The sequence below is a fragment of the Grampus griseus genome (genome assembly GCF_964374135.1).
Source record: "Grampus griseus genome assembly, chromosome: 17".
NCBI lineage: Eukaryota > Metazoa > Chordata > Mammalia > Artiodactyla > Delphinidae > Grampus > Grampus griseus.
Genome location: NC_139011.1, coordinates 36,848,011 through 36,866,187, shown reverse-complemented (window position 1 = coordinate 36,866,187; position 18,177 = coordinate 36,848,011). Strand labels below are relative to the sequence as shown.

Sequence of the window (18,177 nt, the reverse complement as noted above, 5' to 3'; positions counted from 1 at the left end):
ATAGAAAGTGAAGTTCGAGCTGTGCCTTTAGAATTAACAGGTTTACGCCAATATTCAAATGAAAGGAGAGCATTTGACCAAAATAGGTGTACTCACAATGTTGCTCCCTCTCACCTGCACCCCCATTCACTCCTTTTTTCTTTGCCTTCATTAAGGCAAAATGAAAGGGTTCATGGCCGATCTTATGGGCCCTTTTTTTAAGGCAATTCTTGGGTTCATGTAAAACTTCAGTCCACCTTTCCTTGCATGCCCATTCCTAGATTGTAATTTTCTAAGTTAGAAAAAAGAAAACAAAAACCAGGTTCAGCTCTTACCTTAGGAATAATGAGAGTCCATTCATTCAGTTTCTCTGGTTCCCACTATGACTTCTTGACCAATGCCTGTTTGTTTCCCTGTTCTCTTTTTTGTTTGTTTTTTTTTATCGTTAACACCTTGTGATATTTCCCTACCTGAGCTGCCTGTTCATTCACTTGCAGTCCTCTCCCTGCTCCTCTCTTCACTTGAATTCATTAGCCTTAGCCCTCACCTTCCCTGGCCTAATGCATGCCATCTCCATTCCTGTGCATCTGGCCCAGACATCTGCCATCTTGAGTCTCAGTGGTCATCCACCTTCCATCAGTATTTGACAAGCTTCTGGGCATGGTCTGACCCACACTGTTTACTTAGACAAGAGGTAGTCTTGATCACATTCATACTGTTTCTCTGTAGTTTTCACACTAGGACTCAGTGCTTCCCTCCCTTCTCCCTCCACTAATTAGCTTTATTAGTATTCAATTGATATAATTAATTGTATTTCTTTTCTAATCACTGCAATTGTATCTATACTAGTAAAACTATTTTTATCCTCTATGTAATTTCACTTTTGTGTTGATTGAAACTTTCATGGGGGACAAATGTTACTTTCCTTTTGATTACTCACTTTAAAGCATCTGTGAACCAACATAACTAAAAAATTACAAACTCACACAAACTTAGTCTTATCCGGCTTCCGAATCCTGAATGCTTTTCTTCCCACCCTACCACACTGCCTTGCTATTTTCAGTCTAAAACCTTCATGAAACATTTAACCATTTACTTCCTCTAATCTAGCTTTAAGCTGCTGATAATTTTATTCATTTGCTTAGCCTTGGGTCCAATAAGATCAAAGTTCCAACTCTATATGGACCAGTAATCCTTACGGTGTTTCTACATCAATAAGCAATGTACTCTTGTCAACAATTTAGTCTGTATGATGATGGGTTATATAAAAGACCAAAGGCAAAAGGTAGGGGAGTTAAATAGATTAGAAAGCCTTCATCACCTGTCCTAACAAGACATCAGAGTGCTGAAGAAGGGAAAGTAGGTGTTTAGCAGGTGTTTAGCATTGCAAAGAAGACAGGGTTTTGAGGCAAAACCCTGGATTTAAGTTGCAATTTTGTCCACATGGTAGCTCAGTAACTTTGACTAAGTCTTTCAACCTCTCTGCATTATTTTCTCTTTAGTAAAAATGGAGATAATAATATGACCTCACAACATCTCAAGGATTTAAATCATAAATGTGAAAGTACTTAGAAAAATAGCAGTGCTGGGAATAATGTAAGAAATCATTATAGGGTAGATACTGTTAAGTGCTAAGTTTTGGGTATGTTTACAAGTTATTAGTATGTGGTAACTTTCTAATACCTGCCTCATAGATTTGATTAACCCAGTAATCCAAAGGAAAAAAAAAGGTAATAACATGATGTTAGCAAGAAAAGTAAACATAGAATACTTATTTTATCGGTTCACTTTTTTTCACTGCCTTTACAGGAGAGCCTTGAATTTAGGAATTCTTCGAGACCCTGGATCAGAAATTGAAGACAGACAATACCAAATAGATCTGCAGTCCATCAATATTGGTACTGCGCAGTGGGATCAACTAAAACCAGAGAAGGAAAGTGGCGCAGGAGGGGTGCTAACAGAGAATGAAAGAAATTCTCAGAATCCAGCCCTTGAGTGGAATATGGCCAGCAGGTGGGAAATGGTTGAGAAACTTTCTCCACGTTCTAATATTTCATTGACAGAAGAGCAATTGATGATACAGTCTTTAGCATGCCCAACTTAAGTGTTTTGGTATTCTGCATTTCATGATGATCATTAAATATATTTTGTAATTGTAGCTGATGATTTTGCTTGGAAACGTGCTAGTACTACCACTGTTACACTGCAATTATTACAAATTTAAGGTCGTGTCATAATTTTTTTTTTAAAGCTTGTTATTTGATGAAAGTTTCCATTTCAGGCTAAGGATTCATTCACATTTTCCCTTAAAATCCATTATATTCAAAGTCAGATTTTTTTAAAGTCTTTCCTTATCAGGTTCTTGTGCTTGTTGCCTTTGTAGATCTTCTTTGAAAAAAATGTTTATTCAAGTCTTTGCCCTTTTTTTTTTTTTTTTTTTTTTGTGGTACGCGGGCCTCTTACTGTTGTGGCCTCTCCCGTTGCGGAGCACAGGCTCCGGACGCACAGGCTCAGCGGCCATGGCTCACGGGCCCAGCCGCTCCGCGGCATGTGGGATCCTCCCGGACCGGGGCACGAACTCTTGTCCCCTGCATCGGCAGGCGGACTCTCAACCACTGCGCCACCAGGGAAGCCCTTTGCCCTTTTTTTTAATAATTTTTATTTTTGGCTGCGTTGGGTCTTTGTTGCTGTGTGCAGGCTTTCTCTAGTTGTGGCGAGTGGGGGCTACTCTTCGTTGCAGTGCACAGGCTTCTCATTGCAGTGGCTTCTCTTGCTGCGGAGCACGGATTCTAGGTTCACGAGCTTCAGTAGTTGTGGCACATGGGCTCAGTAGTTGTGCCTCATGGGCTCTAGAGTGCAGGCTCAGTAGTTGTGGCACACGGGCTTAGTTGCTCCGCGGCATGTGGGGTCTTCCCGGACCAGGGCTCAAACTCACGTCCCCTGCATTGGCAGACAGATTCTTAACCACCACTGTGCCACCAGGGAAGTCCCTTGCCCATTTTTAAATTGAGTTGTCTTTTAGTTGATGATTTGTAGGAGTTCTTTTTTTATTTAACTTTTAAATTTTTAAAATTTTTATTGAAGTAAATCTATTTACAATGTTGTGTTAGTTTCTGGTGTACAGCAAAGTGACTCAGTTATACATATACATATATATTCTTTTTTATATTCTTTTCCATTAGGGTTTATTACAAGATATTGAATATTTCTCTGTGCTATACAGTAGGACCTTGTTGTTTGCTTTATATATAATAGTTTGTATCTGCTAATCCCAAACTCCTACTTTATCCCTCCGCTTATCCCCTTTCCCCCTTGGGTAACCATAAGTTTGTTTTCTATGTCTATTTCTGTTTTGTAAATAAGTTCATTTGTACAATATTTTAGATTCCATATATAAGTGATATCATATGATATTTGTCTTTCTCTCACTTACCTCACTTAGTATGAAAATCTCTAGGTCCATCCCTGTTGCTACAAATGGCATTATTTCTTTCTTCTTAATGGCTGAGTAATATTCCATTGTATATATGTACCACATCTTCTTTATCCATTCATCTGTCAATGGACATTTAGGTTGCTTCCATGTCCTAGCTCTTGTAAATAGTGCTGCTATGAACATTGGGGTACATGTATCTTTCTGAATTAGAGTTTTGTCTGGATATATGCCAAGGAGTGGGATTGCTGGATCATATGGCAACTCTTTTTTTAGTTTTTTAAGGAAGCTCCATACTGTTTTCCATAGAGGCTGCACCAATTTACATTTCCACCAACAGTGTAGGAGGGTTCCCTTTTCTCCACACCCACTCCAGTATTTATTATGTGTACAAGTCTTTTTGGTGCGGGGAGGGAGTGCCAATTATTTTATTCTGTTCAGACAGAAGAAATTTACAAGAATTTATACAGTTTAGAAATATAGAGATTCCAGTTACACTGTTATTTCTATTACAAAAAATGACCAGTAAGGTAACCAATCAGAATTTCAGTTTTCTTTTGAAAATTGTCATCACAGAACATGGCAATAATTTGTAAAGTCTTAGAGTCTCTGAGACTCTTTATTCAAGTCATATCTTCAAGTACAGATTTACTTACATAGATAACAAGTTAGCAATAGATGTAAATATTCATACAAGTTTCCCTATGACACGAGAAAATAAAAATATTTTGAAAGGTCTCAATATTTTATCAAATCAGATTCTCTGAACTAAATTTAGGATGCAAAACATCATTTCTCCTTAAACAGATGCATGAAAGAAGAGATATCTTCTTTACCTCTTTTTTGTGTAGACTTTTTAATGATGTCCATTGTGACTGGTGTGAAGTGATACCTCATTGTAGTTTTGATTTGCATTTCTCTAATAATTAACGATGTTGAGCATCTTTTCATGTGCCTATTAGCCATCCGTATGTCTTCTTTGGAGAAATGTCTACTTAGGTCTTATGCCCATTTTTCGATTGCGTTGTTTGTTTGTTTTTGTTATTGAGTTGTATGAGCTGTTTGTATATTTTGGAAATTAAGCCCTTGTCAGTTATGTCATTTACAAATATTTTCTTCCAGTCTGTAGGTTGTCTTTTCATTTTGTTTATGCTTTCCTTTGCTGTGCAAAAGCTTATAAATTTGATTAGGTCCCATTTGTTTATTTTTGCCTTGCGAGACTGACCTAAGAAAACATTGGTATGATTTATGTCAGAGAATGTTTTGCCTATGTCCTCTTCTAAGACTTTTATGGTGTCATGTCTTATATTTAAGTCTTTAAACCATTTTGAGTTTATTTTTGTGTAGGGTGTGAGGGAGTGTTCTACTTCATTGATTTACATGCAGCTGTCCAGCTTTCCCAACACCACTTGCTAAAGAGACTTCTCCTCCTTTGTCGAAGATTAATTGACCATAGGTATGTGGGTTTATTTCTGGGCTCTCTATTCCACTCCACTGATCCATATGTCTGTTTCTTGTACCAATACCACACTGTTTTGATCACTGTAGCTTTGTAGTAATGTCTGAAGTTTGGGAGGGTTTTGCCTCTAGGTTTATTCTTTTTCCTCAATACTGCTTTGGCAATTCTGGGACTTTTATGGTTCCATATAAATTTTTGAAATATTTGTTCTAGTTCTGTGAAAAACGTTATGAGTAATTTGAAAGGGATCACATTAAATCTGTAGTTTGCTTTGGGTAGAATGGCCATTTTAACTATTAATTCTTTCAGTCCCAGAGCATGGGCTATCTTTCTATTTATCTGGATCATCTTCAGTTTCCTTTATCATTGTTTTATAGTTCTCAGCATATAAGTCTTTCACCTCCTTGATGAGGTTTATTCCTAGATTTTTTTTTGATGCAATTTTAAGACTGTTTTCTACTTTCCCTTTCTGATATTTCATTGTTAGTGTAAAGAAATGAAACCAATTTCTGTATGTTAATCTTGTATCCTTCTACCTTGCTGAATTTGTTTATCAGTACTAGCAGTTTTTGTGTAGAGTCTTTAGGGTTTTCTATATATAATATCATGTCATCTGCATATAATGACAGTTTTACCTCTTCCCTTCCAATTTGGATACCTTTTATTTCTTTTCCTGTCTGATTGCTGTGGCTAGGGCTTCCAATACTGTGTTGAATAGAAGTGGTGAGAGTGGGCATCCTTGTTTTGTTCCAGATTTTAGCAGGAAGGCTTTCAGCTTTTCACCCATTGATCATTATGTTGGCTGTGGCTTGTCATAAATTAGCTTTTATTATGTTGAGATATGTTCCCTCTATACCTTCTTTGGTAAGAGGTTTTATCATGAGTGGATGTTGAATTTTGTCGAATGCTTTTTGTGTATCTATTAAGATGATCATGTGGTTTTTGTCTTTTCTTTTGTTGATGTGTGGTGTATTTGCTTATGTTGATTGATTTGCATATGTTGAACCATCCTTGTGACCCTGCGGTGAATCCAACTTGATCACGGTGTGTGATCTTTTTTATGTGTTGTTACATTTGGTTTGCTAATATTTTGTTGAGAATTTTTGCATCTATATTCATCAAAGATATTGATTTGTAATTTTCTTTTTTGATAGTGTCTTTGTCTGGTTTTGGTATCAGGGTGATGGTGGCTTCATAGGATGACTTTGGGAGTGTTCCCTCCTCCTTAGTCTTTTGGAAGAATTTTAGAAGGATTGATATGTTCTTTGTATGTTTGGTAGAATTCCCCAGTGAAGCCATCTGGTCCTGGACTTTTGTTTGGAAGGATTTTTCTTTTTTTAACTGCAGATTCTATTTCACTTCTACTCATCAGTCTGTTCAAATTATCTATTTCTTCTTGATTCAGTTTTGGTGGGCTGTATATATCTAGAAACCTGTGCATTTCTTCTAGCTTGTCCATTTAGTTGGCATATAATTGTTCATAGTATTCTCTTAGGGTTTTTTTTTTTTTTTTTTTTTTGTATTTCTGTGGTATAAGTTGTTATCTCTCCTCCTTCATTTCTTATTTTGTTTATTTGTGTCCTCTCTTCTTGGTGAGCCTGTCCAGAGGTCTTTTAATTTTGTTTACCCTTTCAAAGAACCAGCTCTTGGGACTTCCCTGGTGGTCCAGTGGCTAAGACTCCACACTCCCAAGGCAGGGGACCCAAGTTCAATCCCTGGTCAGGGAACTAAATCCCACATGCTGCAACTAAAGAGCCTGCATGCTACAACTAAAGATCCCACATGCCACAACTAAAGATCCCACATGCCACAACCAAAAGATCCCATAAGCCACGACTGACATCCCACACATGGCAGCATAGATCCCACATGCTGCAACTAAGACCTGGTCCAATGAAATAAATAAATAAATATTTTTTAAAAAGGAAGAAAAACCAGCTCTTGTTTTTATTGATTTTTTTTCTATTTTTTTAATCTCTTTTATTTGTTTCCTCTCTGTTATTTATTATTTCCTTCCTTTTGCTCAGTTTAGGTTTTGTTTGTTCTTTTTCTAATTCTTTTAGGTGGTAGGTTAGGTTGTATATTTGAGGTTTTCTTGATTTTGAGGAAGATCTGTATGAAATTCCCTCTTAGAAATGCTTTTGCTGCATCCCACTGTTGTGGCCTCTCCTGTTGCGGAGCACAGGCTCCGGACGCGCAGGCTCAGCGGCCACAGCTCACGGGCCCAGCCACTCCGTGGCATGTGGGATCTTCCCGGACCAGGGCACGAACCGGTGTCCCCTGCATCGGCAGGCAGACTCTCAACCACTGTGCCACCAGGGAAGCCCTATGGTTGTGTTTTCATTGTCATTTGTCTCAAGGTATTTATTTCCCCTTTGGTTTCATCATTGATCATTGGTTTTTTTTAGTAGCATGTTGTTTAGTCTCCATGTAATCATTTTTTTTGTTTCTCTTTCTGTGGTTGATTTCTAGTTTCATGCCATTGTGGACAGGAAAGATGCTTGAAATAATTTCTGTCCTCTTAAATTTGTTGTCTTGTTTTGTGTCCTACTATGTGGTCTATCCTCGAGAATGTTCCATGTGCACTTGAAAAGAATGTGTATTCTGGTTTTTTTGGATGTAATGTCCTGAAAATATCAATTAAGTCTATCTGTTCCATTGTGTTATTTAGGATCTCTATTGCTGTATTGATTCTTCTGACTGGAAGATCTGTTCATTGATGTCATTAGGGTGTTAAACTCTCCTACTATTATTGTATCCTGTCAGTTTCTTTCTTTATGTCTATTAGTATTTGTTTTATGTATCTAGGTGCTCCTATATTGGGTGCATGTATGTTAATGAGTATAATACCTTCTTCTTGTATTATATGTTGTCCTTCTTTATCTTTCTCTATGGCCTTTGTTTTAAAGTCTATTTTGTCTGATATGAGTATTACTACCCTCACTTTGTCATTTCCATTTGCATGAAATATCTTTTTCCATCCTGTCACTTTCAATCTATGTGTTTCCTTTGCCCTAAACTGGGTCTCTTGTAGGCAGCATATTGTAGGCTCTTGTTTCATTACCCAATCTGGTACTCTGTGTCTTTTGATTGGAGCATTTAGTCCATTGACATTTAAGGTAAATATTGGTAGATATGTATTTATTGCCATTTTAAACCTTGTTTTCCAGTTGATTTTGTATTTCTTCTTTGTTCCCTTCTTTTTCTTTTTGTTTTTCCTTTTCTGGTTTGATGGTTTTCTTTTGTACTACACTTGTGTTCTCTTCTTTTTGGTTTTTGTGAATCTATTGTATGTTTTTGATTTGTGGTTACCAGTTTTTCAGTTATGTTAAACCATTACTATAACTGCTTGCTTTAGACTGACAGTCATATAGGCTCAAACACATTCTGAAAAAAAAAGTCTACGTTTTCTTACTCCCTTCTCCCACATTTTATGATTTTGGTGTTCTCTTTTACAAATTTTCATGTTTATCCTTTCGATGTTCATTGTAGTTATCACTTTCACAGAAATTTTTTTTTTTTAATCTATGTACTGGCTTATTTAAGTGATATACTTTCCAACTGTGATTTTCTCTTTCCTATAGATTCTTGTTTCTTTTGTATTTAGAGAAGACCTTTCAATATTTCTTTTAAGATAGCTTTAGTATTGCTGTACTCTTTTAGTTCTTGCTTGTCTGAGAAATTCTTTCTCTTTCCTATTCTAAATGATAATCTTGCTGGGTAGAGTATCCTCGGTTGTTGGTTTTTTCCTTTGAGGACTTTGAATATATCTTGCTAGTCCCTTCTGGTCTGCAACATTTCTATAGGAAATCAGCTGATAGTATTATGGGGGTTCCCTTGTAACTAACTCTTCGTTTTTCTCTTGTTGCCTTAACAATCCTCTCTGTAACTTTTGCCATTTAATTACGATATGTCGTTGTGTAGGTCTGTTTAGATTCCTCTTGTTTGGGACCCTCTGTGCTTCCTTTACTTGAATATGTTTACTTCCCCAGGTTTGGGAATTTTTCACCCATAATATCTTCAAATACATGTTTGATCCCCTTCTCTCTCCCTTCTCTTTTTGGAACCCCTATTGTGCATAGGTTGGCACACTTTATATTATCTCGTAGATCTCATATGTTGCTTTCATTTTTTTTTTTTAACTTGTCTTTCTGTCTGCAGTTCTGACTGGGTAATTTCCATTATTCTGTCTCTTCCAGATCACGTATTCATTCTTCTGTGTCATTTAGTCTGCTATTCATTACTACTAGATTGGGTTTTATCCCCAGGCACAGGAGTGCTAGTAATCCACTTGGGTGTCCTGCAGGCACTGCACTCCCGAAGCCACCAGTGGAGTAAATCCCCTGAAGTAGTGCAGCCCCTGGGCATCATCTCAGATTTCAGCCCCACCTCCATGTGTGGGCAACCACTGGCACTTGCATGCTCCCAGGCCTTGTAGATGTGTAGCTGTGCCTGCTGTGAGCACACCAACAATGAAGATGCTATGGTGGGGCCCCACCCCTCCCTTCAGAGAGTGTATTAGCAACAGCAGACCAGGATATTGCGGCTCAGACCACACTCCAGTCCCTTCAGGCTGTCTCCGTCCAGCCAACCCCAGTCCTCTCCCGAGTCTGTCTGCTGAAGCTTGAGTTTCAACACCCCAGTCCCCGCACACACCAGCAGGCACATGTCTTAGGTTTGGGAGTGCATCGAGGTGGCCAGCACCATCTGTGCTGGTCTCTCTCTGTTCTGCCTGCTGTACTCTGGCTGCTGCACTCTCCTCTGAGCCTCTGAAGCTCCCTATCTATCCCAGCTGATCTCCCAGCCAAAGCAGGGGGTTCCCAGGTTGAGCAAACCTTTCCTCTTTCACAACTCCCTCCCAGGAGTACAGGTCCTGTGCTGATTCCTTTTTGTTTCTTTCTTTTGTCCTTCCTGGTTACGTGGTGATATTTCTTGCAGCTTTGGTTGTAAGAGATCTTCTGCCAGCATTCAGTAGGTATTCTGTGAGAATTGTTCCACATGTAGATGTATTTTTGATTTATTTGTGAGAGGAGGTGAACTCCACATCCTTCTGTTCCACCATCTTGATCTGGGCCAGGAGTTCTTTATTTTTTATGAGTACTATACCCTTATCAGATATATGATTCACAAATGATCTTTTCATTTTCTTGGTAGTGATCTTTGATGCACAAGTTTTTAACTTCAGTAAAGTCTCATCTATTTTTTTCTCTTGTTGCCTATGCTTTTGGTGTCATATCTAAGAATTCATTGCCAAATTCAAGGTCGTGAAGATTTATCCCTGTATTATTCTAAGAGTTTTATGGGTTTAGTGCTTATAATTAGGTTGTTGATTTATTTTAATGTTTTTTGTTTGTTTATTTTTGTATACAGTATGTAATAAAAGCCCAACCTCATTCTTTTGCATGTTGGATATCCAGTTGTCCCAGCACCATTTGCTGAAGAGAGTGTTCTTTTCCCATTGAATGGTCTTGGCACCCTTGTCAAAAATTAACCGACTTTTGAACATCCAATTTATGCCATGGAATGTCTTTTACACCAAAGATACAAAATAAAATAACTTCTAATATGTGTCTATCCCTTTCAGAGCTCATCACCCAATCAGAAAAACAGACAGGTTAATTAACTATTCAGGTACAACGTGGAAAAGTCCTCTGATAGATATAAGTAAATATACTTAGGATTGTAGAAAAGCCACATCAAAATTGAGATAAACACACTTCATGCATATAAGACATCGCAGGCTAATAGATGTGACATAACACATAAACAGAAGAATAAAATAAATCTAAAATTGATGTATGTATATATGGAAACTAAAAAAGAAAAAATAGTTCTGATGAACCTAGGGGCAGCACAGAAATAAAGACACATACGTAGAGAATGGACTTGAGGACCTGGGGAGGGGGAGGGGAGGCTGGGACAAAGTGAGAGAGTAGCATTGACATATATACACTACCAAATGTAAAGTAGATAGCTAGTGGGAAGCAGCCGCATAGCACAGGGAGATCATCAGCTCAGTGCTTTGTGTCCACCTAGAGGGGTGGGATAGGGAGTGTGGGAGGGAGGGATATGCAAGAGGGAAGAGATATGGGGATATATGTATACATATAGCTGATTCACTTTGTTATACAGCAGAAACTAACACAACATTGTAAAGCAATTATACTCCAATAAGATGTTTAAAAAAAATGTGGAGTGATTTAGAAGGGGCTAAATGGAGATTGGAGGGGGAAGTGCCAAAAATGGAACGCCACATGGGTCTCTAGCACCGTCGCTAGATGATGCTATGTGTAATTTTGCATGCTGATTATGTTCCACTTGTAATGTTGGAATTTTCCTTATTATTATAAATCCTTGGCCCCCAAATGTTCCGTTAAATGGATATTCACAACTTAAAAAAATAAAGATAAAACTAAAATAAAATCGATGTAGGTACAAATAGAGAATTAAAAGAAAGAAGTGAATGACTAACTCCGTGCGTGGGTTCTCAGGGAAGTTTTCACAGAATATATGGCTTTTGAATTTGTTTCCACAAAGTACGAGTGGCAGGAGAGGGGAGGGGGCATTTTGAACTAAGAAAGTATAAAAACTTGGCATGTTTTATTCACTTCTGAATACCAAGCACATAGTATCATGCTTGGCACATAATAGGAAGTTCGTGAAGATTTGAGTGAAATAATGAGAGATCGAATGATTAGATGATTAAGTAAAGCTAACAAATCAAGTTCCTGAATCTGAGTGTTCCTGAGAGATACTGATTCAAATAAAGACAAGAATTTTTAGATCTGATGTTGTTTAGTTCTGCTGATTAATCTTGACAGAAATACAAACAGAACCATAATATCATTAGATTTTTGTTTTTCAATAGGTATTACAGGTAGAACTCAAAAGATATACAGTGAAGAATAATTTACTCCCTTCCTTAACCGTTATTAAATGGCAGTCTTTATAATGGTTTTCATTTATTCCTCCTGATACATTACTCACATTTTGTCTGTAATCATAATGTGTTTCTGTGTGAATGATTGTGAGAAGGAAGCAGGGAAGTGTTAAGCATAAGGAATCATCAAATTTTAAAACTCGCAGATCTCTTGCTTCCAAAACCTTAATTTTTCAGCTGACGGAATACATCAGGGTTCAATCAGGGCAGGACAACCACTATAAGTATTGTAACATAAGGGATTTATTTTAGGAGTAAGACCTTATCCAATTGTGGAAGAAGCTGGGTGACCTGGGTAAAAATTTGTAGCACCCCAGGGAACCTGGGAAGCCAGGCACGTCCAGTGGCTGGAGGGAGCACCAAAGGCTGGTAGGCAAGTCCATGGGAGGTTATTGCTTCTGCTTCTGGAGTTGAGCCTGCAGTTGCTATTGGCCAGCAGAGCCAACAATCAGGAAAAAGTCACAAAGGTGGGAAGAGTGAGGACAAGCTGGAATCTGCTGGTACCTCTGCATCGTAATTTCACTGCTATTTAAAACAGTATGACTGTCAGAGAATATTGTCTGTTATTTCTCTTCCACATTCCAACTCTCTTGCAATTTTCTTTCTAAACTCTGAACCGTTCTTAGCAAGTTACGGAACAAAACCACTACAGCAAACTAAGTTTGAGGAGATTCCTTTGCTTGTCTAGTGTCACTTAAAAATACAGCTAAGTGTGGAACCTCGGTTTGCTTCCTCTTAGTCAATTACTTTTCTTGTACTCAGTACTCTGACCCCTTACTCTTATGCTAAGTTCATTGTTAGTTAATCACCTGTTTTCTTTTAGCAACCATTTTTGCTGCATCTGGGCTTATTTTTATAATCTGAGGTAATGAAGTGATGAGAACTAAAATAACCTGTACTGATGTCTGCCATGTTCAGGTTACACATTAAAATCACTATTGCTGTTTGACATGGTGATTAGAGCTTTCAGGGTGTGTGGGATGGTGTGGAAAGTTTATCTTGTAATTTCCCGAAAATGCCAATGAGCCTTAATTCTCCAAGTTAATATGATTTTCTTGTTTGTAATATTTAAAGATAAAATTTGAATAGAGTTGAAAACTACAGTTAAAAAATAAATAATTTAGTTTTTATAGCAAATGCTTTTATTTGGCCCTCTCACTATCTGTGTTTGATTTCCTTGTGTAAATTATCTTTCTGACTTTATTGAGAGAAATAGAACATATTTATTTGTTTGAGTATTTTGATGTACATGGACCACATTACATATACTACCCTTTGGCCTTTTTCACCACACATAGGATTTTTTTAATTAATTAATTAATTTTATTTTTGGCTGTGTTGAGTCTTCATTGCTGCGCAAGGGCTTGATCTAGTTGTGGCGAGCGGGGGATACTCTTCGTTGTGGTGCGTGGGCTTCTCATTGCAGTGGCTTCTCTTGTTGAGGAGCATGGGCTCTAGGTGTGAGGGCTTCAGTAGTTGTGGCACTCGGGATCAGTAGTTGTGGCTCACAGGCTCTAGAGCTCAGGCTCAGTAGTTGTGGCGCACGGGCTTAGTTGCTCCGCGGCATGTGGGATCTTCCCAGTCCAGGGCTTGAACCCGCATTCCCTACACTGACAGGCAGATTCTCAACAACTGCATCACCAGGGAAGACCCACAGATAGGATTTTTTTAAATTGTTATTACTGTGTTTACTTAGCAGGCTGAATTTGAATTTGACACGATCTTAAAATCTATCCGTTCTATGCTCAACAGGGTAAGTAACATTGACTATGTGGAAGTATGGCATTATGTTGCTATTAAAGTACCTGAAGCATGAATAATGCCTTAATTCTGAGAGATCATGACTATTCATTGTTATCTTACATTTTTACTTTTTTTTTTTGTATTTGCTTCTGATGTTTTTTTAACATCTTTATTGGAGCATAATTGTTTTACAATGGTGTTTTAGTTTCTGCTTTATAAAAAGGGAATCAGCTATACTATACATATATCTCCATATATCCTCCCTCTTGCATCTCCCTCCCTCCCACCCTCCCTATCCCACCCGTCTAGGTGGTCACAAAACACCAAGCTGATCTGCCTGTGCTATGCGACTGCTTCTCACTAGCTATCGATTTTACATTTGGTAGTGTATATATGTACATACCACTCCCTCACTTTGTCTCAGCTTACCGTTCCCCCTCCCCGTGTCCTCAAGTCCGTTCTATAGTAGGTCTGCATCTTTATTCCCATCCTGCCCCAAGGTTCTTCATGACCATTCTTTATTTTTTAGATTCCATATACATGTGTTAGCATACGGTATTTGTTTTTCTCTTTCTGACTTACTTCACTCTGTATGACAGATTCTAGGTCCATCCACCTCACTACAAATACCTCAATTTCGTTTTCTTTTATGATTGAGTTTTATTCCATTGTATATATGTGCCACATCTTCTTTATCTATTCATCTGTCGATGGACACTTAGGTTGCTTCCATGCCCTGGCTATTGTAAATAGAGCTGCAGTGAACATTGTGGTACATGACTCTTTTTGAGTTATGGTTTTCTCAAGGTGTATACCCAGTAGTGGGATTGCTGGGTGATATGATCGTTCTATTTTTAGTATTTTAAGGGACCTCCATACCGTTCTCCATAGTGGCTGTATCAATTTACATTCCCACCAACAGTGCAAGAAGGTTCCCTTTTCTCCACACCCTCTCCAGCATTTGTTTGTAGATTTTTGATGATGGCCATTCTGACTGGTGTGAGGTGATACCTCATTGTAGTTTTGATTTGCATTTCTCTAATGACTAATAATGTTGAGCATTCTTTCATGTGTTTGTTGGCAATCTGTATATCTTCTTTGGAAAAATGTCTATTTAGGTCTTCTGCCCATTTTTGGACTGGTTGTTTTTTTGATATTGAGCTGCATGAGCTGCTTGTAAATTTTGGAGATTAATCCTTTGTCAGTTGCTTCGTTTGCAAATATTTTCTCCTATTCTGAGGGTTGTTGTTTTGTCTTGTTTATGGTTTCCTTTGCTGTGCAAAAGCTTTTCAATTTCATTAGGTCCCATTTGTTTATTTTTGTTTTTATTTCCATTTTTCTAGGAGGTGGGTCAAAAAGGATCTTGCTGTGATTTATGTCATAGAGTGTTCTGCATATGTTTTCCTCTAAGAGTTTTATAGTGGCTGGCCTTACGTTTAGGTCTTTAATCCATTTTCAGTTTATTTTTGTCTGTGGTGTTAGGGAGTGTTCTAATTTCATTGTTTTAGATGTAGCTGTCCACTTTTCTCAGCACCACTTATTGAAGAGGCTGTTTTTTCTCCATTGTATATTCTTGCCTTGTTTATCAAAGACAAGGGGACCATATGTGCGTGGATTTATCTCTGGGCTTTCTATCCTATTCCATCGATCTGTATTTCTCTTTTTGTGCCAGTACCGTACTCTCTTGATTACTGTAGCTTTGTAGTATAGTCTGAAGTCAGGGAGCCTGATTCCTCCAGCTCCGTTTTTCTTTCTCAAAATTGCTTGGCTATTTGGGGTCTTTTGTGTTTCCATACAAATTGTGCAATTTTTTGTTCTAATTCTGTGAAAAATGCCACTGGTAGCTTGATAGGGATTGCACTGAATCTGTAGATTGCTTTGGGTAGTACAGTCATTTTCACAATGTTGATTCTTCCAATCCAAGAACATGGTATATCTCTCCATCTGTTTGTATCATCTTTAATTTCTTTCATCAGTGTCTTACAGTGTTCTGCATACAGTTCTTTGGTCTCCTTAGGTAGGTTTATTCCTAGGTATTTGATTCTTTTTGTTGCAGTGGTAAGTGGGAGTGTTTCCTTAATTACTCTTTCAGATTTTTCATCATTAGTGTATAGGAATACAAGAGATTTCTGTGCATTAATTTTATATCCAGCTTCTTTACAAAATACATTGATTAGCTCTAGTAGTTTTCTGCTAGCATCTTTGGGATTCTCTATATATAGTATCATGTCATCTGCAAACTGTGACATTTTTACTTCTTCTTTTACGATTTGGTTCCTTTTATTTCTTTTTCTTCTTTGATTGCTGTGCCTAAAACTTCCAAAAGTATATTGAATAATAGTAGTGAGAGTGTGCAACCTTGTCTTGTTCCTGATCTTAGTGGAAATGGTTTCAATTTTTCACCGTTCAGCATGATGTTGGCTATGGGTTTATTATATAAGACCTTTATTATGTTGAGGTAAGTTCCACCCATGCCTACTTTTTGAAGAGTTTTTATCATAAATGGGATTTGAATTTTATCGAAAGCTTTTTCTGCATCTATTCAGATAATCATATAGTTTTTCTCCTTCATTGTGTTAATATGGTTTATCACATTGATTGATTTCATATATTGAAGAATCCTTGCATTCCTGGGATAAACCCACTTGATCATGGTGTATGATCCTTTGAATGTGCTGTTGGATTCTCTTTGCTAGTATTTTGTTGAGGATTTTTGCATCTATGTTCATCAGTGATGTTGGTCTGTAGCTTTTTTTGTGTGTGACATCGTTGTCTGGTTTTGGTATCAGGGTGATGGTGGCCTCATAGAATGAGTTTGTGAGTGTTCTTTCCTCTGCTATATTTTGGAAGAGATTGAGAAGGATAGGTGTTAGCTCCCCTCTAAATGTTTGATAGAATTCGCCTGTGAATCCTCCTGGTCCTGGGCTTTTGTTTGCTGGAATATTTTTAATCACAGTCTCAATTGCAGTGCTTGTGATTGGTCTGTTTATATTTTCTGTTTCTTCTTGGTTCAGTCTCGGAAGGTTGTGCTTTTCTAAGAATTTGTCCATTTCTTCCAGGTTGTCCATTTTATTGGCCTAGAACTGCTTGTAGTAATCCCTCATGATCTTTTGTATTTCTGCAGTGTCAATTGTTACTTCTCCTTTTTCATTTCTCATTCTGTTGATTTGAGTCTTCTCCCTTTTTTTCTTGATGAGTCTGGCTAATGGTTTATCAATTTTGTTTATCTTCTCAAAGAATCTACGTTTAGTTTTATTGATGTTAGCTGTTGTTTCCTTCATTTTATTTCATTTATTTCTGATCTGATCTTTATGATTTCTTTTCTTCTGCTATCTTTGGGGTTTTTTGGTTCTTCTTTCTCTAATTGCTTTAGGTTTAAGGTTAGGTTATTTATGTGAGATATTTCTTGTTTCTTAAGTAGGATTGTATTGCTATAAACTTCCCTCTTAAAACTGCTTTTGCTGCATCTGATAGGTTTTGGGTTGTTCTGTTTTCATTGTCATTTGTTTCTAGGTATTTTTTGATTTCTTCAGTGATCACTTCATTATTAAGTAGTGTATTGTTTAGCCTCCATGTGTTTGTATTTTTTACAGATTTTTTTTCCTGTAATTGGTATCTACTCTCATAGCTTTGTGGTTGGAAAAGATAGTTGATATGATTTCAGTTTTCTTAAACTTACCAAGGCTTGACTTGTGACCCATGATATGATCTATCCTGGAGAATGTCTCATGACACTTGGGAAAAACAGTGTATTCTGTTGTTTTTCGATGGAATGTCTTATAGATATCAATTAAGTCCATTTTGTTTAATGTATCACTTAAAGCTTGTGTTTCCTTATTTATTTTCATTTTGGATGATCTGTCCATTGGTGAAAGTGGGGTGTGAAACTTCGCTACTATGTTTGTGTTACTGTCAATATTCCCTTTTATGGCTGTTAGCGTTTGCCTTATGTATTGAGGTGCTCCTATGTTGGGTACATAAATTTTTTTTTTTTTTTTTTGGTATGTGGGCCTCTCGCCATTGTGGCCTCTCCCGTTGCAGAGCACAGGCTCCGGATGCGCAGGCTCAGCGGCCATGGCTCACGGGCACAGCTGCTCCGCGGCACGTGGGATCTTCCTGGACAGGGGTACAAACCCATGTCCCCTGCATCGGCAGGCGGACTCTCAACCACTGCGCCACCAGGGAAGCCCATAAATATTTCCAATTGTTATATTTTCTTCTTGGATTGATCCCTTGATCTTTATGTAGTGTCTGTCTTTTTCTCTTGTACTAGTCTTTCTTTTATAGTCTATTTTGTCTGATATGAGAATTGCTACTCCAGCTTTCTTCTGATTTCCATTTGCATGGAATATCTTTTTCCATCCCTTCTACTTTCAGTCTGTATGTGTCCCTAGGTCTGAAGTAGGTCTCTTGTAGACAGCATATGTACGAGTCTTGTTTTGGTATCCATTCAGCCAGTCTACGTCTTTTGGTTGGAGCATTTAATCCATTTACATTTAAGGTAATTATTTACATATATGTTTCTATTACCATTTTCTTAATTGATTTGGGTTGGTTATCACAGGTCTTTTCCTTCTCTTGTGTTTCCTGCCTAGAGAAGTTCCTTTAGGATTTGTTGTAAAG

At 37.7% G+C, this 18,177-nt stretch overlaps 1 protein-coding gene across 1 annotated transcript in view; it reads left to right on the top strand.

The window, feature by feature from the left end:
• VPS13B (vacuolar protein sorting 13 homolog B) overlaps positions 1-18,177 on the top strand; it is an 803,413-nt gene that overhangs the window by 476,866 nt on the left and 308,370 nt on the right. Inside the window, exon 31 of the mRNA XM_082674491.1 lies at positions 1,789-1,992. Coding sequence (XP_082530617.1) covers positions 1,789-1,992 — 204 coding nt within the window. The remainder of the gene's footprint in view (positions 1-1,788; positions 1,993-18,177) is intronic.